Genomic DNA, 27,052 nt, shown 5'->3' on the forward strand with positions numbered 1-27,052 from the left:
CTAAATATTTTTTGTCATGGTTGCCCAGTGGTTAACATCATCAAGCCCAATAAGCCAGAGCTCTGATTGTTTGGAGGAAAATGAAGCTGCATTAATTGATTTTTGAGATAATGAGAGTGGGACCAGAAAAACAATGAGCTGAACGGATGGAGCTGAGAGGAACCTCAGAGCTGGGTGATGATTCTCTGCAGGTTTGTCACGATGAGCGACCCCTTACACGGTACACATAATCATTAGGTTCATTGTTAATATCCAAATATTGATCAGTGCAGCTTTAAACTGTCTGGTGCTTTAGAGCAGAGCGTTTGAGTTATGAACCACTGAACCTCTGCTGCTATAAAACATATCGATGGCTCGGTTTGTTATTAACCTCTACAACTCCCCGAACCATTCCCCTACAATTATGAGTTAGATTACAGGTAATAATTCAGACCATTTTATATATGATATATAGCCTTTCTTTTTCCCAAAATTTAGAAATAGAAGCTGGCTGTCTGAAGGAGCTGCATCTCTTCCAGCTGAATATTTGCACACAATATGAGGCATCACAGCTCAGAGAACTAAGTGAAATTTGCCAGTCAAGACAAATACAGCATGCGCATACGAATGCTCAGAGAATCACCTTACATCGTAGCACACCTGTCACTTTAGCACACTTTTATTGGATTTATTCTCCTCTTCATGACAGAATCTGAGCCATCGTGATGCAGCAGGAGCTGTGCATCTGGTCCTGTGAGGGGGCTGAAAACAAACACTCATGGTGATATTTGCTTTTTGGTCAAGGTCTAGTTTGAAACCCTGGACACGCAGGTGAAATTGGATCCTCAAGACAGAAAAAGCTCATGTCAGAGCTTGAGGGTTCATAAACCCAGATGCCACTCAAATTTAAAAAGAACCTGTCCACTCGAATCCTGAGGGTTGTTTTTTTATAGACACAGACACAGTGAGGGTTATTTTGTCATAAGGCCATGCGCACGCACACACACACACAACCTCCCACTGTGTGTCATTTCTCCACCGCTGAGTTGCTGTCAGGAAGAACAGAATAAAATGAGCAGAAACGTCTGACATGTTGTTAGAAAAGTTTTCATCCTTAAAAGCAAGACTTTGTAGCAGAGGCTAAGATATTGAAATTTCAATACTGAATAAAAAAAAACATTTTTCGTACCTTTATACAAGTAAAAATAAGCCAAGCCGAAATTCAGTAAATGTTGTGTGTGCTGTGTTTCTGTCCAAAACATCCCACCACAGATCATTTTTGATAGTTCCCCTGTCAGCAGGATGACATTGTTTGTCGGAGCTTTCCAAACTGCATAGCACTGTTACAAAAATTATTTCTATAACTGGTGTCTGATCTGCCGCCATCATGGTTAAAGTTAGGCAAGTTATGTTTAAGTAATTAAAAATGACTTGGTTAAGGTTAGGGAAACATCACATTGATTGCTATGAGAAATCAAAGTCAACGGTAACAGCGGCCTCTTGTGTCAAACTCACAGCCCCCCAAAAAACTCCTCCTCCTCAGGTAAATGTATAAATACTGTGGACTCCATTTACACAGCGCCACTTCCTGTGTTTTGAGTAGATGTCAGAAAAGTTACAGATCATCTAAGAAACATTCAGGGTGATTGAAGTCTGATTTGTTGTGGCTGGATGTGGAAAAGGAGTAAATGCCTCCATCTCTCCGAGACACATACGTAATCGTTACACCCACCGAAGTGTAACCACCTCAGTAAACCATCTGTGGAAATAGCAGCTCCCGCAGCTTCAACACATATCATACAGAAGGTGTAGCAAGCTGTAGTAGCGTTTATCTGATCCCTGATCAGTGCAGCTGCTGAATGGTCTGTATGGGGGAGCAGTGTGAATGAGAGGGTGATAAAACATTTGTCTCACTTGTTCACAAATACGATTCATCCGTGGAGTTGTGGTAGTGTCTGTGAGCTGGCTAAGCTGTTGCTGTTGGAGCTAAATTGCTGATGTTAGTGTTGCTAGTTGGTGTTCCTAGTTTTCTACAGTCAAATCTCTGTACGACTGAACTTGTCACTACCGTTGTTTATCATTGTTGGTCAAAAACAGGCAGTTATATAAAAAGGACATATAATGTAAGCTGTACAGTAAATTCTTGGTTTAGCTGTGACCAGCCACTCCTTCGCTGCTGGATCTCTGCACAGTTTCTTGTGTGTGCTCTCATGTGTTCGGCAGGTTTTTACCTCAGTGTGTAGAGTATTTTTCCATTGTTCCAGATCCGTAGCAGCTGATTGGGTGTTGTTATCCAGTGCGAGTCGGCAGTCTTGGAATTCCTGAAGATGGTGTCGGGCAGCCAGATCAAGCCAACCATATTGCTGGTTGAATAGGAGACAGACAAATACATACAGAGCGAGAGGGGGCAGAAAGTAAGAGATGATCGGTGCTGAATTCCTTTGGATTTCTCTGAAAGGCATGAAGCAGCTCCACTTCCCAATAAGAGGATAATAAAATACCCAGGCGACATGGGGAAACAAAGCACATCAATCAATTTGTTCCATTAATTACAGGCCTCTTTGCATGTGAGAGAGAGAGAGAGAGGAATATTGTTCTCAAATGAGATATTCACAGTATGAAAATGTTGAGGCGCAGTCGTTGCTGCAGTGGAAAGAGAGACACACAGCAGTGTCTTGGAGTTACAGCTGATTTACAAAACACAGTTGAATAGAAAATGCTGTAATTATCAGTAGGTAGGTATCGATGCTACAGCCGCAGAGCTGACATCATTGGGAATTTGAAATAAAGCTGTCAGTATGTTGGCATTATGTCCTCAGTAAATGCTGTGTACCTGTTGAGGGTTAGAATCCGCATGCTGCTGCTGTTGTACCGCAGACGGGTGTCCACCCAGGTCTGGGCGAAGATGATATCGATCTGGTACTCCTGGGGAGAGAAAAGCAGAGTCAATATACTGATCTGACAAGCCTTTTTAGTGTAGTATAGAGACAGAGAAGAGATGTGCTGGGGGTCTGCGCGCTAAGAAATCTTGGTGTATTCCTTCTGGAAGAGCTGATAATATGTTTGTTTGAACACAAATGTGTGTCCACATCAAAGAAAATGCTAAAGCAGCACAGTACTCACTGGAAACACTCAGATACGTATTATGCTTTTGATATGGAAATGAAATAACACCATCTCACAAATTGTTTACTTCAGCACATTTTTTTTTTTCACCTCAGCAATGACCCCTCTTCCTAATTGTGAGAAGTTTTAGCACGAGGACACTGAATCCGAATTTCCATGCTTAGCAGGTAAAATAAGTCAAAGTTGTGGTGTCATTGTTAGAAGAACCTGAGCTTCTGCAGGGTTTTCTCCTAGTTGTGTATTAGAGGCTGTGTTTGCTCCGAGGTTAACTGGGTTAGCTCAGACACACAGCTCAGAGACACTGGTCCCAGCACAAATGTCAGCTTGACCGCGACCTGAGCCTGAACATTCCTCTGGAGAATCTCCTTCCAAAGCAGAGGCTAAATATAACCAAGCAAAATATAGCTAACAAAGAGTGTCCCTCATTGATCTTCACTGACTTTGAATCTTTAATTAATAGCATTTATCTTGAGTTGGGATAGATGTGAGCTCTGCTGACAGCTGGCTACACAGCTGCCCTTGATCAGCTCATCCATCCAGATATTAACAAACGCCAGTGTTGTCTCCATGTTAGTAAAGTGAAATTTTTATATTTAACATACTGGTTACAGATGCATCTCAAATCTTGACTTTGGCTGGATACAAATAATAATTAAATTTATAAAGGTTAGAACTGTCTCTAAAAACTTGTGTGTATTCATTCTGTAATTTAGATATAAAGATAACATTTGAAGGTAAAATTGATTGTATAGTGAATAATCTATGATCAAGCAGAAACAGGCCAGAGATTAAACACATTTTAATGCCCTTTAGTCAGACAGTTTAGAAACAACCAGCTATTCACAGCTCTCCATCACAGAGAAGCTGAGGACTTCCAGCATGGCCTGCAGAAGGTCAGTACATCAGCTGGAGGTCCACTACAGAATGTAAACAGGGTGGACTGATACTTCAATGATAAGGTCAGACAGTGAGGACTCTTTGGAGGCTGATATGAAAGGTAGGGAAAAAATATTGCCATTCCAGAGTTCATTATGAGAGACTGTCTCTGAGTTGATCCTGTTTGTCGAAAAGCTGATCTAGGTTAAAGAGGAAAGTTTGTAATTAAAGTGGGATTTTCTGTAAAGAATAGTGTTTTATTTTTAGATTTTTATACCTTTGTCATGTTTATTCTCTGTAAAAGTTTGACAATAGATATATCACAGATTTTGATATCCTGTGCCCCTTAATCATAGTGCCATATACTGTATGTTTAAAGTAGAGTCAGTGAAGTACACATGAACTAACTCACCCCAGACATCACAAATTCACACACAGTGTCATTCACTTTCTCACTTTCCTGCCCTTTTCCAAAAACAGACAGATGAAACCTGACCTTCCTAATGCATCTGTCACCAGAATCCCTATTGTTACTGTCGGCCTGCATGACCTTTGAAGAATAATGATAAGGAGACACACACTGACGGTGATGTGCCCATAATTCAGGCAGCAGCGGCAGCAGACCACAACATGTTACGCCTGGCAGAGATTAACTCTCTCGGCAATCCCCAAATGGGATTTTCTGCTCCCACCGGGTCCTTTTGGGGACTACACCTACAAGACGAGGTACTGAAGCAGGTCCATTATTCATGGACATTATGCAAAACAATGAAGCCGAGTGTTCAGAGATATCTGACTGAAATTAACTACGGAGGCTTGCGTTATTCCCCTGGGGATCCATTTCAAAGTCAGAAAATGAAGGTGTTACAGGAGTTCATTACTCATGGCTATTGACAAAAAAAAAAAAACAATGAAGCAAAGACCTGTAAGTGAAATAATCGAAGGATGACTTGCACTGTGTATTTTCTCAGCTGGGAAAATCCAACTTAAAAAGTCAGAGGCTGGGAGTTGCAAGTTCATTATTTAGGGCATAAATATTTTATTTTAGGTTTTGAAATATTCATAACTTGATAAACTATTTCCCCACTGTCCCTGACTAAGTTTTGCGCAGCAGACTATAGGTAGGGGAAGTGTTAGGAAACCCTCACATGATCAAAAATTAATCATTTCCCACATGAGTTGTGGATTAAATTCACTGTCATGGAAAACAGTGAAGGTACACACGACAGTCTTCCATGCAAAACGTTTACTGCACCACACATAAAATCCCTTTCTACACATGGTATTTAACCACTCAGTATTGAGCACACAGTGAATATAGATAAATAAACTTGCTGTTGCCAATCTGGGCACAAATCAACAAATGTGGCCCTTCTTCTCTTCGGGAATGCAAATACCAGTCAGAATCTGATAATATGGAATCCATTATTAAAGCCAGAGGATGTTGACAGCAGAGCACGTCTGGCTAAAATTAATTAGCTTGACTTGAACAGCATCAGAACAAATAGCTTCCTCCTTATCCAGCCTCATCATTTTTGCATGGAGGCTGCTCACTCCTCACCAATTACAGACGCTGCTCAGCTACATTTTCTACATCCATGTACCAAAACATGTTTCCCAAGTGGGCAGATATACTATCTTCATAACTCTGTGTTTAGTGAGGGCTTGATTGAAATCTTTCACACTCACTGCACCAGAAATGTTGTTTTCGCCTGAAAGGATCAGACTACAAACTGTCAATAATGAAAGTGTCTAGATTGGCAATGACAGGGTTCCCAGGTATCAACATTTTCAAATCAGTAATTAAAATGAGTCATCCATTGTTTACCACTGATTCTGCCATTTGTTACCTGATGTGAGGTCGTGTAGGGAGTAAGACAATTATAACAGACAAAAAAACAAACAAGAAAAAAAAAACAGCAGAAAAAGTCCACAAAATTTAAAAAGTTTATTTTCTTTACTTAATATTACTAAGTGTGTGTGTCTGGGTGTATTTCAACGTGATGCTGACTTCATTCTACTACCCTGCTATATTTCAGTGTATCTATCTACAAGACAGGGCTACAGAGGTCATGCAATAAAGCAGACTCCTAGTTTGTGACTTTGCCCGGTCCGTAATCCAGCAGCACATTAAATATAAAGCAGTGAAAATCAGGCCCATCACAAAGGCTATCTTCACTTATTTCCTGTGGCTTCCATTTTCCAGTTTTTCCATCAGAAAGAAGCTAAACCTGTGGCTGTAGACTCTTGATGATGCAGCGACGATACATAGCCAGTAGGTGAACTACTGTATCTGGCAAGTTAACTGCACACGCTCCAGTGGGATTGTCGTCACTTGAAATAGATCCCTGAACTTTCTCCTCTGTACCGAGCTGTTAACTACGTTGTTCTCAGGCTTGTGCATAATTCAGGTAAATGAAGCTAACAAGCTTCTTAACTACTGCTAAGTGTAAGTTAGAAAGCTTGTAAGCTTTGTCAGTAGCAGGACAGTGGGGCAGTCTGTTCTCCTATAGAAAATACTGTTGTTACCACTTGAATCATTTTGAATGCAGGACTTTTGCTTGTAATGGAGTATTTCTATGCTGTGGTATTACTGATTTTACTTCTTCCACCACTGGTGAAATGCTTTCCTCTCTCATGCTGCGTTTCTTAATGAACGTTTCAGACCAGTCAGTCCAGGCTGCCATAAATATTTCACCCTTACAACTCACTAATACTCACTCATATGGACTCTGCTCTGCTTCACTGCTGATTAAGTAGAGCCCAGTGAGCTCTAAAATACTGTCCTGCACTTTATTATATTATTCTTTGCAGTGAAGGGAATATCAGACTTAAGCACAGATCACTGACTAATGTATTTCTTCAGGCAAAACCGATGCGGCATAGTTGGCATAAATATTTATAAGTGAAATATTTATATCTCCCAGAAAATTGGTCACAGGACTACATTTCCAATCCCGCAAGAAGAAGAAGAAGAAAAAAGATAAACATGAGGAGTGTTCGATTTCTCCAAGTCATGTGTCCACTTGTGTGCCAGCTGTGGTGATGCTTCATCATCGTGAACCAGAATTAAATATTCAGTTTTATTCTCAGAGCCCTCTCATCCTCACTGCCACTCCCCTCCTCCTCAAAATAAACACATTCACCCAGAATGCTTTGCTGCTTGCTTTGTCCTGCAGGCAGCCCTCTCAGTGATGCTCCTTGTGTGTGACGGGCAGAAATAACGGTAAACACGAGCATTCAACCACCGCTTAGGGGTGATGATGAACTTCTGTCACATGTGTAATAAACAAAACTGTGCGCTACCTGCGGATATGAGTGGCATTTTAAAGATTGCTTTGGTGTGTGTCTGTGTGTGTGTGTGTGTGTATGTGTAGTTAATTTCATAAACATGCTTTTGTCTTGTTCATTCCTAAGAATCAAATAGAAAGACCTTTGAAAGGAACAAAAGGAAGTCATTTGCATACCTGGCTGTTTACTTGAAGCAGGAAGGAAGAAACACAGAATGAAAAATGACGCAAATTGTCAGCTGTGCTTCACTGAGCATCAGGCCCGAGGTACAATAAACACCTGTGTTTCTTTGTCTGACTCGAAGACAAATGATTTACTTTTGTTTGCACTGGCAGTGGTGGTGACAGTCGTCGAGCACTCGATGTTGTAGTGGCAGTAGTGTGTGTGTGTGGATTTATCAGCCAGTGTCAGTGTCACTGTACAATATGAGCTGCTTCCTTTTAGTTTATGGTTGTTTGCCTTTTAGCTGAATATGCTGAATTAGCTATTAGCAGTTACTTTCACAGTGTAACCATGGATGTAGATAATGACTGTGATGTTGTCAAAGAATCTAAGTCACACTGAATCCAGTTGCATTTGCGAGATTGTTGCCTTGATTGTTGTCTTGAGCTTATATTAGTCTTAAGTCTCAAATTTGCTTTAATAAAATAAAGCAGTGTTAAAGCCAAACTTAAAGCCTTTAATGGAAGTGAAACAGCAGCTGTAGCAGGATTTTAAAGTTCTTTGTTTTAGTGCACAACACGCACTTCTTCTTGTTTATCTATCTCAAACAAGCAACATGCCCTTAAACCTATATTGATACCTCCAGCTTTTTTTCGGTCTTTTTGAAAAGGTGATCGTTTTCCCCCTCCCCCCAGGCTTCAGGAATAGCCCATCAAACACAAAAAGCTCATAATTCATTTATATGCCGCTCAAAGAGTTTCACTCCAAACACTAAACTTCTGTATACATTGATTCTGAGGGAAAAAACAAGCAGAGGTAGATGAAGAGGATTTAAATCAGAGAGGAAACAGGAGAAAGCAATGGAATCTAATAAGGGCAAGCAAAGTGATGAGGGGCATTAATGAGCAGTGAAAGCTTAAAGAGAAGAACATGCTGGAGCAGGAAGAAGAGACAGACAGAAGAGGATTTAGTGCAGTTATTGCAGTGTCAGCTTATCAATATCAGCTGACTCGAAATCCTATTCAAACACGTCACCAGTCACATTTAATTAAGACAGAGAGTCAGTCTTTATAATTTCATGCTGACAGATGATGCTGCAGCTGCTGGCTGTGCTTTGTTCCACCTGCTTCGCGCTGTACACAGGCTCTGATGACTGATAGAAACCTGTGTACTTCTTACCATGCGTGGAGATATGTGGCATCTCTTGCCTTGTTGCATTGTGTGTATCTGTTAGGCTCTATTCTGTACAGCCCTGGAGGGTTTCAGTGCTTTCGCCGTTCACTCCTGCTTGGACTCATTGGGCTGCATCCTCTACGATTCTGAGAATCCCTGGATTCTTTTTCTATCTTTCTGTCTCGCCATGGCAACTAGGTAAGGTCAGGGAACGATACAGATTATGGCAAATTTAAAAAAAAAAAAGAAAAGATACCTTAATAACAAGCAGGAGAGAGAGATTTGATTTCAAATCCTAAAGGTGTGTTTGCAAACTTAAAAAATAAGTGTGACAAGTGGAGAAATAATGGCAGAGGTTTGAGTCGTCTGAGCGCACTGCAGTTTGAACAGGTGTAACCCTTTTAAAAAAGGTCACATGTGACAGTTATGTAAGAAAAAAGTCTTTTTTAATTTTATTCCCACTGTTATCGGGGCCGCAGAGGTTTCTCATCCACCTCAGAGAATGTAATTAAGCATAGTGAATGCCGTTTCATTTTTCCAAATTAACTCATGAAGCCGCCTTAATGCTGTCTGGGTGGAAGAGGCGAAGGACGGCGACCTTCTGCGCTGTAATCAGATAACCTTTTCTTATGAATTTTCAACCTCACTCTCCCAGCACCTAAATGAGTCACATCAATGAAGGTCAAGCATGGGGAAGCTGGAAACAACACAAGCCAGCGCATACACACTTTCACATGCACACCCACGCGCCGAGTCTACATTAAAAGGCACTTTAAAGTGATGTTTGACATCTGGAGAAAGCACGAATTCTCTGCTGTGTGAGAATACAAAGAATTCTCTGCCTGAAAAGTTATTTTGTCCTGGGTCATGTCAGCTGCACCCTCCAGCACTGCTCAAGCACCAGCGCTGTTAAACCCAGTCATCACTGAAGGGAGAGGGTAGCCATTGTCTGCTTTAATATAATAATTATCCTTGATTATTATGATTCAAAATTAATATCAAAATCCTAAAGGAGCAATAAGATCAGATTTGGAAGCAAAAGAATTGAAGGACCCTCAAGAAAGCCCCAAGTGGATCGTATAACAGTTCTTGTGCGCGTTGAGTATCATCACACAAACACATGGACGTCTTACCCATCTTGAAACTCCTCGTCATTGTGTCCTGAATTGATTTATTCTCTGAGTGATGTTAAAATGATTACAGTGTCTGGGATCTTGAGGCGGACTGATTAAGAAAGTGTCTTTGCTTTGTTTGGCTTGTTCAGAGCCGGCCCTACTTGTAGCGACGTTTCTCACTTTGCATGTACCATTTACTGAATCAGAGTTTATGCCAGAATGAGGCGTCAAGTAATCAGTGTCAGCCTGAATCAACCCCCTTCTGTGACCTGTAGACACTGCATCAGCATGGGCAGAACATACTGTACAGCCACACCTCAGCCGCATTCAATTCAAGGAACTATTGAGATTACCTGTTACATAGTTTGTATAACAAGCTCTACTGATGCTACTGTATACTTCATGAAGCATACAAAGAATAGTTTTACTGAACCGATGTAAAACCTAGTGTGAGAAAACTGACAGCTGAATCTGACGCCAGGCGACTCTGCACTTGAATTTTAGTGTAACGTTATCAGTTCTCGTAACATCATGACAGTGGCAGATTAGTGAGAATATGAAAAATGCATGTTTGAAGGGATCTGATGTTTGCAATTCGAGCATAATGATTTTCATTCGACGATTACGCCAAAGCAATTTGTCACAAATGGATTTTAATCCTGTGGAGTTATTTATCATTGTTGCATTGTGTTTATCTGTAGCTTTTTATTTTTTGACTGCAGTTTTCTGGGCACAGATACAAGATCTTATCGTGATGTCCTTGATAAATGAAGGTTAAATCCAATCCGCTGACAGTAAACGCACCTCTGCTCTGGAATCAAAGTGATTCTTTAACACGACTCTGCTAAGTAACCCATAACAGATTTACAAACATTATCAACAGAGCGTAAAGCAAAAATCAGCAGCGAATATTGAACGGAAATGAAAGGAGAAGCAGAGGGAGGGAAACACAATGATCCTTTTCAAGTCTAATAGTCTCCTCTGAAGAGGGATGGAGCCTTTGATGTGTGTTCTCTGCATGTGTGTGTATTTACACATCATAGATACATAGATGGCCATGTGGGTGTGTGCATATCTGTGTTAGTGAGTCCGCGCATGTGTGTGTGCGCGCTTGTTTGTGTTCCTTGTAAGTAAATGTCCCTGTCACAAAAATAGCTTCATCTCTCTTTTCAGAGTGGAGATCAGGATGTCCTTCAGTCTCTATGGACTCAATTATTCAGTGAGTCCGTCGTCCCCTGTTGCTGTTGTACCGAGGGTGCACACTTTGTTTTCACTCTGATGAGGTTTGAGTGCAGGTACAGGTAGAGTTGGTTTGATGGGAAGACAAAATTACAGGGGGATAAATGAAACAAGAATAAACATGAGAATCAGTGCACTGCTTCTCCCTCCTCTTTTTCCGACGCCCCCATTCATATTTACAGCGATGTTTGAAAAGCAAATTCAAGTTTTTCAACTGATTTACCATTAGCATGCAGCGACAGGCTTTGAAATATACTTTAAAGCGGCATTAAGGAAACTTCTATGCAAAAACACACCTGTTTTATCAACCTTAATGACATAAGTGGAGCCGCGGGGTATAGAGCATCCAATCACCACTGATGACACCAGGAATTCAACCTATCTGGCGAAATTAGAAACATCTGCATTTAGAGGAAAGTTTAAGCTCAAGAGTGAAGCATGATAAAATAAATTCCTGAGCAGCTGCTTTGGTCTCAGGCCAAGAAAGAAACAGAGAACATAGAACTTATTTGCATCCAGTCCTTTTCCAAACCAGAGCAATGAAACAACCCGTATAAGCTTTTAATGACATAGCAAACAAAGTGATGCCGAATTTGATCTGATAACAGCAGGAAAAGTCAGAGCATCACCAAAGATCTGCGCACCGTGGATGTTTGTACCACTTTTCATGGAAATCAAACCAATTATTGCTGAGATATTTGAGTCTGGACCAAAGTGGTGGACCAACACACAGACCAACGCTGCCTAACATGGAATATTTATAGCAGAAAAAGCTTAATGATGCGGCATTGTCAAGAAATAAATTACATAAAAACAAACAAAAAAAATTAATTAAAAACAACTTGTTCTCATGCTGCTGTTGTCCCAATCCCCAACACAGACACAAAAGAGATTGTCACGATAATTGCAGTGTTTGCTCGCTCGCCGTTTAGAGAGAACTGTAAACAAAACTAAATTGCGCCGCGTATTGCCCGCACTCGATCACAGCACAGTGAAAGCGCGGCTGTGCTGTGTTGCCGTGACCCGCTCTGTGTTTTGGGTCAGCAATAACATCTTTGAAATGTGCACGCTGACTAATAGATGCAGGATCTGTGTGCCAAGAAGACTGAGGGCTGTGCTGAGGGATTGATGGCGTGCCAAAGAGAATAATAATCTGTCCTCAGCATCTCTGACTCACTGTCCCTTCTCTTTGTCTTTCTTTTTCTTTTAATTATGGCGTGATAAATGTGTTCAGTGTCGATATGTTGGGAACTCAATTATGGGCTAATCTGGTTAGCTTTTCTTTGCAGAGGACAACCTTGATCTCAAACCTGGATGAGTAAGCATCTGTGAAAATAGCAAATGAAAAGGAGTTTCTGTCTTCATCAGCCGAGCCTCCACCAACAGTAGAGAAATAAATAAATAATTTTTTGAAAGGGATCTCAATAAGCAGGAGTGATCAAAGAGGAGGGAGAAGAAGCAGAAAGCAGAGTCTGGAATCACTCACACAGAACTTGTACTTCAGTGAGTTTATCAGCCCAGACAATAAAAGGCACAAAGAGAAGCTGATCGCATTCGCACAAACACATATGTACGCGGCCAGTGTGTGCACGTACAGACTGCTCCTTTATCTCAGACTAAAAACACAGACTGTAAAATCAGACAGCCCACATACACACACATACACAGCAGCTTTGAAATATTGCATCTGTCAAACAGGGACATTTTTCTCTTGGCTCACGATGACATCTCTTCAAAGATTATTCATGTAAACACATTTATCTGGACTAATGTCGATGGCTGTCTGTACTGGATGTATCAGTCGCTTTCTGCTCACTACACATGCATTTGAACTGACGTGTTAAGAGAATTGTCTCACTCTGTAGGAGATGTCGGGACTACACTCGTAGTTGTACGGTGGTGTTAGAGAGTGGAGCTTCTTCCCTCGCAGAGGATCTTTGCTGATACAGCCAGCAGCTTGTATATTCCTCTGTGCCACAGAGCTCCATTGTCCAAAAACTATTAAAAACACATCAGTTAGCCACACTGTTGCACTCATGTTCCTTTATTCTAATGAACATGAGCACTGTTATTTATCATCAGCCGTATCCTTTAAATAGTGATTAATTAGCGAAAGCTAATATGAACTGCCACTGGTGATGGCTGTTATTTTAATCAGTGAAAAGATGGTCAGAGATTAAGAGCATCAGAGTTTTGAAAATCTCGACATTTTATCGCTGTGTGCGAAGCCTCGTTGTTGAGCAGCGCTGCAGCACTAACAGCCTGTAGTGGACAAACACAGTAGAGCGCAGTAAAGACAGGATCGACATGTAATTGGCTTCATTTTAGCCAATACGATCCATTAAAGAACCAGCAGCAATCAGTTAAGATGTTCATAGGCCTCTGTTACATTTAATTACAATAAGAGCTGTAGGATGTGTTGAAAACAGTATTACCTATCCGGTGTATCCGGTGAACCCATTGCACAACACATTCTGTTTAATTAGTTTGTTCGTCTCCATGCATTTAGATGAGCTTGTTGTTGTGTGTGACCACACATACTGTCTGCTGATCTTCATAGCACATCTTTACATCATCTCACCCTTAATTTGCTGCTGGAGGGGAACACTAAATAAAGCGCCACATGGCATCTACATGATGACCAATCAAGCCTTGAGCACTTTCCAGTAAATATATAAAAAGATATAGTACTATTTTTTTTTTTTTTCTGTGAGAGTGATAAAAAAACCGAGCCGCGACAACTGTCACGCGGCCACAAATAGCAGGCCGACACTTCCACATAGGTGAAAATTATCTGCTTTGACACTTCAGTCAGATGTGAGCAGTGAAGAGCTTTGACTGATGCTTAAACGAGGTAATTCCCTCTCTGGCTGATGGCAACAACTCATGTCCAGTGGCTGCAGTGAAGAAAATACGGTAATTACAGTACATATTCTTTCAGGCCCAGTCATTTCTGAACGCCGCTCAGAGAAGAGTAAACAGTGCAGTTGTTGGGGACTGTTTTCAGCAGTGGATTAAATCCCTATTTGGTGATCTAGTGAGTATTTAGCAGAAGGACCGTGTGTGTTGTGTGTTCATAGCAGTGAAGCAACATGTCACCCAGTGCAGCTTTGTGACTCAGATGTGTTTTGAATAAGTGTTGGACAAACAGTGGAGCTGGAGGATCTGGATACTCAGACAGTATTTGCCAATAGGAAACACTGATTGATTGATTGATTGTTTGTTTGTTTTGGCTTTAAGTTGTTTCCTTGGTTTTCGTGATATCAACAGGGAGCTCACACTTGGTTTGATGTACTCAGTTCATTTCATGAGCAGAGCAGATGGTCCTAATAATTTCAGTATCAGGTTGACATATACTTACATGCTTAAGAGCAGAGAGGCAAATTCAAGATGCCGCCCACTCGCTGGCTCAAACATCGACGACAAGAACATAGTGTTGATGTCAAAGTGCGTCCATCTTTGTCAGTTAATTTACTGGCTGTGTTATCTGACTCTGCCAGCACCAGCTATAAAAGCCCAGCACTTTTGCTTGACTTTAATGCCGCTAATGCTGTTTAATCACTCAGCCATTCATCACAGTATGTCCTAAATTACTATCAGCTTCATTTGGCGTTGCATCATCCCAGCCAGTGCCCATTACCGTCGGCGCAAATGAGGAAAGATAATGTGTTTTGTTCAAAGGCAGATGAGAAGCTTCCTGGAGTTTGGTCGCTGACTACGTCGCAGCACTGAGGACAGTCACTTTGTGAGTGTGAGTGTGTGTGATCAATATGGATCAAGATTGTAATACACCCTGGGGATTTGACCTGGTTTTTAGTGCGGCAGACACACACACACACACAAAGTTCAGAGAGAGCGAACACGCTGAATGGAGGTCTCAGGACGCACGATGGATTGGACTCAAGTGAGAGGAAGAGTGCAGTGTAGTGTGAATGTGGAGCTTTAAAAAAAAAAAAAAAAAAAGAAGCAAGGTCAGACCCAGCCATGCCAGGCCACGCTGAAGAAATCAGTTGTTTTCTCTCTGACATTATAACATCTCCACAGAGAATTGGATTTAAAAAAAAAAGAGAGAGAAGAAACACAGAGGCAAACAGAGAGTGAGGGAGCGATAAAAGAGTTGTGACTTTGCACTAATTCCGGTGCGGTTAGCCCCCGGCTGGGGATTCACGATCCACTGACCAGCGTCCGTCGTCCCGAGCGGGGTGAAGCCAATCAGCGCTTACACAGAGGAAAACCACTGGAATGTCACAGCAGGATCCTGTTCTCCGCTGAAACAAAGTTTGGGCTCCCGCAGCGAGCCGAGCCCAGCCATGCCCCACTGACCCACTACAGGCTGCAGGAGTTTTTAATTCACAACAACTATATTACTGCTGCTCTGAAAGTGTGTCTCTGTGTGTGTGTGTGTAGTTGCACTATTTTGTAGACGCACTTTGTTCCTCTTCAGTTTCCACTTAAAATAATAAATATTTTAATACAGGCAAAGAGTACATGGTTTGTGAAAATGGACATTTGCAGCACAAAAGTACAGTGTAAAATTATAAAAGATTCTAATAAAAAAAAAAAAAAAGAATAAACACTATTTGCATAGCTGGTTTCAGTTATAAATAGAAACAAGGACATCCTAAAAAAGCTCATCTCTGCCAGCAGTTTCAAAGGGTCTGGATTTAGAAATGGGGACTTCTTTAAAATTAAGGGCGTAAGATACAGTTTCTTTGTCCCAATGCACATAATTCCAAGAGTTATGATCTTTAAGTACCTCTGTTTCCTGATGCAGTGTCTGTTGGGCCTCGTTTTGAGTTTTGCAGCAGGAGTATATATGGCTTAGCAACAAGGTGAATATCCGTGACTAAAAAAGCAACAGTAAAAGTCGGAGTTTGGGGAACTGAAGACACTTATGTATTGTTTAAGCATAGTTTAGTCTCAAAAACTCAGTTGATGTGCTTCATCAGGACTGTGTGGGTTAGGTTTTGTTCGGATTAAATTGACAGTGGCCTCCCAACCCACCAACTGCCATCAGCTATGGAAGGAAGGGCGCTGAAGGGAGCAGTTTGTTAAAATCCAGGACTGAATCTAACGCTGCAATTAGACATCATGACTTAGCTGACAGTGTGATGTCGATGGTACACAACTGTACCCTCACACCAAACACACACCTCCCTCCTCTGTCTTATGCTGCTTATGCTCTGACACCAAACAGAGCTCTTGTCACAGTCTTGGACGCCACAATCATGTTTTGACGTCCATGGTGACTGCTCCAAACCAAATGTAGTTAGTAAATAGAATAAAATTAATAAATTGCTTTATTATTTGAAGCTAGTGAAAATCTTGTCTTGTGTAAAAGCAATAGCATACTTGATACAGAGCTGTTTCTGAGATGGTTGTTGTTGTAGAACTCAGCTTACATGTGTTCTTGTTCCTGTTCTGCACTTCTTCCTGGTGCCTCATACAGTGGTACTGTGGCAACTTGCTATTTCATTCCACAGCTTTGTTGAGTTTGCAGTCGCGATTGGTCGGTAAAAGGCGATCTCAGGTCTGTTCAGACCTTTCTTTCACATTCAGCCATGGGCGTTTTAATGGTTTCTCTTCACATCAGCTCACATCCAGCAGAAAGATGTCGCTCTGTGTTGCCTTTCAACACAAGCTTCTCTACAGATTTAGTTTGTTATAAAAGCATTTTATCGCTTCTGTGTGTGGTCTCAGCTGATTGATGTCTTTTGTGAGTACCCATGTAATAAGTGTCCTGCGGGAAGGAAGACATCATGGGGAAATAAGCCCCTTCAGTGTTATCAAGAGCCTCCTATTTAATTGCTGAATCACCCTGCAGGGGCTGGAGTGGGAATAATGACCAGTTTGCTGTACATTATTCTTTCATTGCTCAAACCATAACATGCAGTGGGTGGAAAGAATATAAACAACACCTGTGCAATGGAATGCAATGGAATAAAATAGCCATGGGACAGATTGTGTCCTTATCAAGATTATGCTCAGTTGAGGAGATATTTACTATGTGTGTTTTTCAGATGGTTAAAGACTTAGTGTCCATTGTATTGTCTATTTTCTGATACAGTTCATTTTGTTGTAGTGTCATGTAGTGTTGTTGTAATGTTTAAGATGCCAGAACAGCCAGTGGAGAGTGCATTGGTATAAGAAATTTACTCCCATACAGATGACAAGAAACTTGCTCAGTGTATTTACATTCAGTAATTTCACCTGCATGAGGCATTTACAGGAAATGATCCATCATGCAGTTCAGTTTGATTTTATCTCCCTCCTTTCAGCCGTGCTGTTTACTGCTCACCCTCTTTACGCCGTGTCACAGCTGCTTTAAGTTGCTGCTGTATGGATTTGCTTTGATTGTGAGGAAGCTGCAGGAAACACAATGGACCTGTCACCGCGGGGATCAGTCACTGCAATCGCTAATCAAAAATGCAAAACAAGGCATTTGTAGTGTTTGGGCTTGTTTTTTTTGTTTTTTTGTTTTTTTTTTATAACAGACCACTTTTAAACATTGCAGGGAGTAGTGAGTTTTTAGATGAAGAACTGGACGTGACAGTCAATTACTGACATTCTTCTTTGGTGTTTGGATGCTCTGTAAACAGATACACCAGTAACCCTTCTGCATGTCTGACAAAGTAGCTTCTCAATGAGTGTTTGCTGCCTCTGCAGTTCTGGGAACTGTGGTATTAAACTGCATTTGTTTTTACCACGGTAACCATAGGTATTACCAGATCAATCAGACACTAAAATGTTATTCAATAATAACTTGTAATGTCTGTGGTCACACATTGTCCTTGTTGCCATCAGTGTTGTTTGTTGTTTTACTGCACTTAAGTTAAAATAGCTGTACCACAGTCGAAGTCCGGCAGTCAATATATCTCACTTGAGTCAAAGTACAAAAGTGTTAGCATGAAAATAAGCTTAAAGTAACAAAAGTAAAAGTACTCGTTCTGTAGAATTGCATCCTTCTGAATAATGTAAATTTTATTATGGGATAATTATTAATACTTTAAAGTGTACCTCACTGCAGCTGGTAAGGTTGAAGCTGGTTTTAATTACTTTATATGAAGCTAAAATGATCAAATAAATGTAGTGGACTAAAAATTACTTTATTTGCATGAATTGTAGAGACGAAGTCTAAATTAGCAGAAAACAGAAAAACTCAAGGACAAGTACCTCAGAACTGTACGCAAGTACAGCACTTGATTAAATGTAGTCATGTCCCACCACTGGTTGCCCTCTCTCTTTCTGTCTCTCTGACCCTCATATGAATGAATCAGTTATAGTACAGCAAAATACAACCAATCACACAGTCTGCAGCGACTATAACGTTCCCAGTATTTGCTTAAGTGGCTTTGCATCTCCTGCTGGCTCCTCAAAGTCCAGAATACTAAAACAACTATGAGTTCAACTACACCATTTGGCATCCCAAATTCAATTTGCCCACTTGCATTTCGGGAGGAACCTTAAATGTCCTCCGCTAAATGACTGCTTAGTAATTTGGGACAACTGTGCACAGCTACTCTCATTTAAAATGTGTTCCACTACGCCAAAGCTTTATCTGAATGACATGATACACAGGTTTGCTTTCTTACTTACCAGCTGATAGTGATTTGTGTTATTTTTACAAACCTGAATATATGAATTTCTGGCAAATAACAGTAATTGTAGCATCATATGACAGCGGTGTGCACAGCATCACACACAATGCACAGGACTAACAATCAGCCGGCACATTGGTTCATGCAATAATTTAGTTTTTTTGTAATTTAATTCTGAATGTGCAGATCTAATCTTAAATAATCTAAGTTGCAGACTGCTGCTGAAAGTAAAAAAGGCTAAATTGCTTTTATATCTGGAGATATTTAATGTTGCCTGGCAACGGTCGCAACTCAGCATCTGGCGATCTGCTAAGTTCAGAGATAAAGCGCTTTCATTATCATGTCTAGCTCAGTTAATATTTGTGAAGCAATACATTTATGATATTTTGAGAGGAGATTCTCAAACACAAAGATAAATGTCATAGTTGATCATACAGACAGCAAGTTAACAGGCCCTTTACATTTTACATAATGAAAGGCTGCATCCATTTAGTCCACACACTTCACTCAAGGCCAAACAACAGACAGCTTTTTCTTTCAGTTGTCTGAAAAGTAGCTACTGTCGTCCTACCACTCCTTCACTTTCAGCTTTCCATATACTTTATGGCTTCAGATCAGGCCTTGTGTAACTAAATATACATTGATTTATGTCCTGGTGTCTTTCCAAAACCATTTTTGCCTTCTAGTCAAACTTTGTTCTGGGAATTTTTATGTTGTTGCAAAAGACTCGGATACTAAATAAAGACAAAACTGGCAGAAAATAATACTGCGAGAGGTCTTCTCCTCTCCACAGAGACACAAGCTGCTGTCTATGCAGCCTAGCAGAAATGCTGTGGCCCTTGTGAGTTTTTTTAAACTCACTCATTTGCTTAATCCAAGCTGATCCATGGGACATGAACAAAGCGTCCACACCTGTCTTTGCTGGCTCCATCTGCCACACAAACGGCCACGGCGGCCCACATGACCTCCAAATACAGCGTGAGAAATGGCAGCACTCATCTATGATGATGCAAATGTGAGACAATGGACGAACGGGCATGAGTGTGTGTGTGGCTGGGGGAGAGAAGCGGGTGAGAGAGAACGCTGTAACTCACCATATCGATGGATGACACAGGCCCGATGCTGTTGACATATATGCCCACATCGATGACTGTTGGTTTCACTGCAAGAGCCAGAAGGAAGAAGAGTGAGTGATGGTAGCTGCACATATTGTAGGTGGGACACGTGAGATTTATACGTGCAGTCTTTCTGTTTTATTTGTCATTTGTCAGTGTTTTCATCCTGCGCTTACGTGTGGCTGAGCCTGCAGTGTGTCCGTGGCCAACAATCAAATCAGGTCTAAAACAATGATAATCATCATTTACAATGTCACCTTGACAAATAAAATGAATGCATTTCCTCTCCGATGAAGGCAGAGCCATCCATCCATCCTTCCAGAGAGGACAGATTCACGCTTCTGAAATCAGAAACGCTCCATCGTGCTTCCTGGAGCAGTTACTGTGTTACCATGGCAATTAATAGCATTTCCAGTCATCGTGGCTAATTTTGCTTGGCAACAACATTTGAGTTAGTTCTAGGATGCAAAATTGGAACATCAGAAATGTGGAGCGGTACCAGACTTAAAGGCCCCAACTAAGTTTTTTTTTTTTTTGGTTTGTTTTTCTGTAAAACAGAAAAAAGCCAAATTGTGTCTGACAGCACTAAATGTGCAGATGCTTGTAGGAAGAACCAGAGAATGTTTGATGTTAGTGAACAAACGTTTCATCCAAAATTCATATCATGGGTTTCATGCATCATTCTGGCTGCATGTGTTTGCGTTTAACTCTTATGTGCTGACGCCGTCCGGTTCGATACTAAAAGAAAATCTTTTATAATGAAACTCCATGACCTCCCTAATCTGCTCTTCTTGTTACTGACGGTTTATATATATCCCTGACCTCTCTTATTTCAGTCCGTAGTATTCCTTCCTTCCTTTCCTAAAACCACTCTGATAACTTACCAGAATTCAGTTTCCTGTGATAGCCTTTGTGTTATCATCCTTTCCATTACCTTGCATATATTTGATGTTAATACTATTGGCCTGTAACTTGTGGGTTTAGACGGATCCTTGCCAGGTTTTCTTATCGGAATCACTACTGCTTCTTTCCATGTGCCAGGTAATCTTCCCTCCTCCTAATAAAGCTGCAGCAGCTTCGAGAACACTCCTTCCCCTGGATGTGTTAGCATAACGTGGCATATCTGATCTGAGGTTGGCCTTGATCTATTTATTCCTCTCACCCTCTTTAAGGAGACGGTTTATCAATTATATCATCTGTTTGTTCCCCCCTGTCTAACACACCTGGATGCTGACTCATTTTTCTTTCCCTTCTCCTTCTCCTGGCAGATTTTCCGAGCTGTGTATCTTTGCGAATGACACGGCCATGATCTCTGCCTAATCACTATTGGAGATCACTGTTTCCTCCTCAGATGTCATCACTGGATATTCTCATACCATACCGTCCCCTCCCAACCTCTTTATCATGCCCCATACCCCTCCCGCCCTCTTCGCTGGACATACCGTCCTCCTCACCACTGCCTGAATCAAATGCTGCATGTTAAGGGCTCTTTACCTGAATGCTCTGTTCTTATTTCTTACAGCCTGGTGACATTCCTCTGACCACCATGTTACCCGTTCTCTGTTCATCCTATTTTTACTCCTGGGTATAGATCCATCTGCTGCCATAGTAATTGCTCAGGTTCCCTGATTGTCAGTCTTTATCATTATTTCCTCACTCAGCTTCTGGACCCCGTCCCAATCTGCTTTTCCACAGACCCACTTTAGGATTCCACCACCTGGTCTCACTTCTGCTATTTCTCCCAACAAGCATAAGTCTGGACTGTGATCACTGTCTACAGCTGTAGCTGTCTAAACTTCCCAGCTACTAACTCCAGCCAAGAGATCAGCCTCTAATGTTACATCTAAAGCTGCTTCAGTGTCTGTAGTTATGTTTGCCCACAGACCAAATCCTCATCATCCATCAAATCTTCAGTTACCTTTGCATTTGAGTGTTGGTTTTACAGCCAGTTTCATTCAATTCATGGCTATTAGCCAGTAAGCTCCTGGCCTTCCATTGTAGGAGAATTACCATAATTAGTATTAATCAACCCATGGTGCCTCCTGGCTTGACTGATTGGTGAGGTTCTCCCTCACTTTTTCCCACGTCAGTCCCGCTAATCCTAAATGATTCCCTGCTGCTTCCACAACCAGCTGAATTTGATAATTTTTTTTTACTTTAATTCATCCGTACTATTGATCACTCCTGCAATGAATGTTACTAAAGCCCTTTTGTCCACACAGATCCTGCCATTTGTTCTTTGTTGTAGCTCTCGTATCCCCATTACTTCCTGCTGATTAGTAGCATTGTTCTGTTCTTACAGCTTCAGCATAGTGATCCGTCTTTCCACTCTTAATTTTTGGATTTTATTCTCCCGTTTCATAACCTCACACCCACCTTATGCCGCATTCTGGGCTCCTCCACAGTCACAGCATTTTGGTTGCACCCCTGTTCCACACTTTCCATGCTTGTGGTTACCTCCACATCAAGCACATCTCCTCTGCTCTCTACAGTATTTGTGTCCAAACCTTTGACAGTCAAAGCACCTCGGTGGCTTTGGCACACATAAACCCTCCATGAGACTCAATCAATACTGTTTCACGATCTTATTTCACTCCCACTTTTGTTGTTTTCAGTCTTTGTGCATTCATTATTTTCCCTCCTTTGATATCTTTCTTTAGTTCCTCCATACCTACACTCTTTGGCACCCCGTGATCACTCCTTTACATCCACCAACCTTTCGTCCTCCCACCCTCCTTGTGCTTCCCACCTTATGTTTTCCTGTCTTTTTTAGTCTGAGCACTTTTTCGAATCGTTCGTCATTCACACATCTCACCAACGGATTGTCATCATTAAGGACGTTGGCATATAGTATCTCTTCTACCTTACTTGCCAAGGTTGTTATTAGCACAACCAGGTTGACTTTCTTCATGTTTCTTTGAGCCTTTTCTTCATATCTTTCCCTCTGAGCTTGCTCACACCATTCTTCCTCACTTTCACATTGTCATTTCTTATTCTTTTTTTCCTTTTACCTCAATTTTCATTCATCCGTCCCCTAATTTTCTCCTCATACTCTTCATTTCTCCCTTCATCATAATCCATTTCTGCTCAGCCGCCTCCCTCTGATTCATTCTGGGAGCAGTAGCGCTCAGCTTCACCTAAGAAAGTATCTCCAACTCGGATTCGAATTTCCCGCATTTTGCCAGTTAGCATTTCCCGGTGCAGCGGGGGAAACATTAATGCCCATGTGCACAACACAGAAGCAAAGAAAGAAAGAGAACAACACACAAGTATTAATCCGTTTCACAAGATCATTCAGTCCTCTGAAACAAGCTAAAATTTCCAAAAATTTCCAAGCACCATTTCTCTCTCACTCTTTACACAACAGGATGCTTAAGCCTAATTGCAGCTATTCACATCTAAGATGGCACATAGACTGGACACACACACACACACACACACATATTATGCCTGACATGTACAACAACACAGTTTTCTTCTTTTTGTGAGCAACTGAATACTGCCCAGCCTCTTTCAGACAACAGTGTAAATGCAGGTTGAGCTGTTTTGGTTATAACACACATTATGAGGTTAAGCACAGTGTGAGTGTGAGAGCTCTTGTACGTTTCCCCCTGTGAGATGGTGTAATAGTAGGTTTATATTGTTTGGCAGGATTGTGACCAGCACATCGGACGTGACTGGAATCTGCTGCCTGGCTGGATAAAAGTGTTGGGTGAAGTGAGGAGGGTAAGTCGCCATTTACTGTAGTCTTGTGTGCCAAAGGTTAGAAGTTCTGCCAAGTGGCGTATTGTCAGAAATCTCTGTGTGAACTGTGTGAGTCTTTTTGAAAAATAACAAAAATAACTCAAGTGTGTTGCCCTGAGTTGTTTGCACACAGTATATTCTCTTTTATCTGCACTGTGCAAGTAAATTATTAAGGGTTCCATAGTTATGTTGAAGCATTATTGCTGCCTTGTCATTATTACATATCAGCCTCTCTGATGCGTAGATTGCAAAAACGTCAAAGCCCAAACAATTATGATTAACTTTGCATGTTTATAGTCTTAGTTTCCTGAAGAAAAGGAGCCTTTAGCAGCGTAATTAACCCGCAGCCTTTATCATACATCAAAAAAAATAAATCTTTTGAGCACAAATAGAGGCTGTTAAAAAGGTGAAAATAGAAGGAAGAATGAGAGAAACTGAGTTGACTTTAATTTGAAGCTGTTACAGGTTCTGTTTGGATGTGTGCAGACAGCAGCACTGTCAATTAAGAGCACTAAACAGATGGCAGTTTGCATGTAATCTAATATCATTGTTGTCACATGTCTTAATGAATCCATGACCCGCATTTACATTCATTTCAGCTGCTCTTTGCGGTTCACTGACGTTGAAGACTTTCTATATTGTTCAATTATCAGCATCTTCACAGTCATGTGATTTGCAGTGCTCTGTGATGGAAATATGAATAACAGTGCTGGAGTGCATGTGTGCAGATCTGTGTGTTATGTCCCCGGGGGACCTGCTGTGCTGGGCCACTGATGCAAACTGTTTTGGTTGGTGAAGGCCTGCTGGGAGGCGTTGATTCAGTTCCAACAGCATGTTCTGCTCCACCAACTGGACAATGAGGAACAACAATGCAGCTGTACTTTTGAAATTTCTTTTTTTCTTTTTTGTCTGCAAGTCAGCTTGTGCTGCATCTACAGATACAGTATGTTGTCGGTGATCTTTGCAGTGAATTCAAAACGTCAGCATGCAGGATCTCTTGCTGGCTTCCTTCTGGCCAGTAGCCAGCATCTCTAACCTTTACTTGAGTACTGTCTGGCACCGTTACCGGGCATGAAGCCCGAGTTCAGGCTCAGAATTAAATCCTTATTGTCCATGTGGAGAAATCTGGCGTTGAAGGCGAACAGGACAATACGTACTCATAATGTACAAATTATAGAGAAATACATAAGATGCGTTCATTGTTCATTCAGGGAAACCAGGGGCCGGAGCGTAGTCCAGCATGCACTGGGAAACCCCGGGACACACTGCCAGTCTCAACACCAGATAAAGTCAGACAAAGATAAACAATGCTCACACATTTGGGCAATGTAGACCATTCCAGCTCATCTGCATGTGTTTGGATTATGTGGCAGAAACACCTGGAGGAAACCTAGGTGACAATGAGAACTGTTGTCCCTCCTGTGAGACACAATTACAGTGGAAATGGAGAAAATTGAAAGACCACAGAAGTGGAAGCGTGGGGTGGGAAGCTGATCTGTTACAGCTAAGCAGGTCTGCGGTGTTGGGAAACTGGGACAACCTGAAGGGAATTATCCTTAATTTACACCACGGAAGATGATGGTACTCTGGATCTCCATAAGATGTGTTTTATAGGCATGAGTAGATTTTTTTTGTAAAGACAGAAACAAGGGCCAGTGTTTCTGGCCCCTTCTTCAGTCTCTTATGTTTTTTTTTTCTTCGTTCAAAGCCCGGGTGAGTGTTTGAACAAACACGCCCATCACGAAAAGCTGAGTCAACCTGTCATATGTCCAAATAACACATGGCAGACTCATGTGCGATGGTGCATAGGTAATGATGACGCTGCTGTTAAAGAGAATATTCAGGACATATTTTTCTTTCTTCTGTCTTGCTGACTTCTTTTCATACTCTGGGTTTGAGAGCTTGTTTTGCTCTCTTTCATGTCTCAAAGAGCAAAATAAAGTTGAGACTAAACATCTGCCTACCCATCTACCTATCTATCTGTCTGTTAACCTAATTTTCCACTTCTAACAGACAGACCATGATCCACAGAGGCCAGACGAATTCATCTTCCTCCTCCTCATGTTGCTCATCCTCCTCCTCCTCCTCCTCCTCCTCCTCCTCGTCTTGCTTTTCAGAAAAGCATGACAGGCCCCATCTGTATTACCAAATTACCCTGTGGGCCTTGATTAAGAAGAAATGGCTTTTATGTCTGCTTGGCCTGGCTGGCATGACAAATGCAGAACGCATTGTGAGCCCCAGCAAACACATGTGTACATGCAGATGCACATATCCCAGCTGACCATTCAACTCCCATATGTTCAGTGTCCATGGAGCACTGTGCTGGGAGTACTGCAGACCTCAGTGGGCTGTCAAATGCTATCCCAAGGGTTCGCCTCGCATCTTCAGTCTCTCTTTCAAAATAAATGTGCCGTAAAATAATTAATCACATCCTTACTAAAAGTCATCTTTCTGCTTCCAAGCTATTTGCTTGAAGTGATTCCATCATAATATAATTTTAAGCTCTGTGACTGGATGTTGGATGCTCCTTGGGAGTTGTAGTTTTTATGTGCAGATGCTTGTAACTTTGACTTTATGTCACAGGTCGTCTTATCTGGATCTAAAACTACATTTAATACAGATTTTCCTTAGCTGTTGTCTGTCATTCAGAGATATTCATTTTGATGAACTGCTTAGTAAATCAGATAGTTGTTCCTCATAACTAAATGGAGCAGAAGCTAAATTTAATGATGATGGAAAACAAAAAACATGGATAAAGGCAGCGTTTGACTCCAGCGTGCGATTTCTGCACTTTGGGTTTGTTTGAATCACATTTTTGACAGTAAATACTCTGAATAAAGTTTCTTTTCCTAAGCAAACTATTTTAAATGGACAAGAAGGCTGAACGAGCACATTTTGTTTGTACATGCTGTGTTTTTGCCTCAGATTCCCTGAAGTTAGTCTGAAAGCAGAGTGCAGCCTCTGCATTTTCTTTCAGGTATTATTTGGCATCTATGACAATGCTTTGTAATCACCCTAAAAGGCATGAAATGAAGGCATTATGACCTTTCTATCTGTTACGCAATTTGCTGGCCAGCCTGAAACCTTTTTATGAGCTTCACTGCTCCTGTAGTTACTGCTCTCTGATTTGTAGGACAGTACTGTAAGATAAACCTATTATTCCCAAAACACATTTGATTAACTTCATATCTTTGTATAAACCTTCCAAAGGGAGAATTTTAGCTTCTACAATATGCATAGCTTCTACAATAGCTTCTGCAGCCAGTTCATTTGGATTACTCCAGTGGAAGCAATGCAGTCTATATGTAGCTGCAGCCTCTGTCCATTTATCCCCTTTAAGTCACAGTTATGGGTCACATAGTTCGTGGCCAGTTATGGATCCACAAGAGTGCAGTCCGCACACACCATAATCCATTAGTCATCACACATCATGTCATGCATGACCTCTCTGTTCCCTTGTTAGTATGTGTAAAGCCCTGCAGCCCACACTGCCTTTGGTTGGGGTCTACATGTGAAAGCTGTCACTGCCGCTGCTATAGTCCACCAGTGGTTAACGTGCTGCCTCAGTCGCTGTAGTTAAACAGAAGAGATCGCATCTTTTGAATGAGAAAGGCTTAGGGCCGTACACATGTAC

General features: G+C 41.4%; 1 protein-coding gene across 2 annotated transcripts in view; it reads right to left on the reverse strand.

The window, feature by feature from the left end:
- The window catches only part of LOC121177981 (gamma-aminobutyric acid receptor subunit gamma-3-like), a 66,865-nt gene that overhangs the window by 24,137 nt on the left and 15,676 nt on the right, over positions 1–27,052 (reverse strand). For both annotated transcript variants that reach the window (XM_041032440.1, XM_041032439.1), the window contains exons 2-4: positions 19,654–19,721; positions 2,813–2,904; positions 2,211–2,342 (exon numbers count right to left, since the gene is read on the reverse strand). In XM_041032440.1, the coding sequence (XP_040888374.1) occupies positions 2,211–2,342; positions 2,813–2,904; positions 19,654–19,721 (292 nt within the window). The remainder of the gene's footprint in view (positions 1–2,210; positions 2,343–2,812; positions 2,905–19,653; positions 19,722–27,052) is intronic.

Source organism: Toxotes jaculatrix, chromosome 24 (genome assembly GCF_017976425.1).
Source record: "Toxotes jaculatrix isolate fToxJac2 chromosome 24, fToxJac2.pri, whole genome shotgun sequence".
NCBI classification, from domain to species: Eukaryota; Metazoa; Chordata; class Actinopteri; family Toxotidae; genus Toxotes; species Toxotes jaculatrix.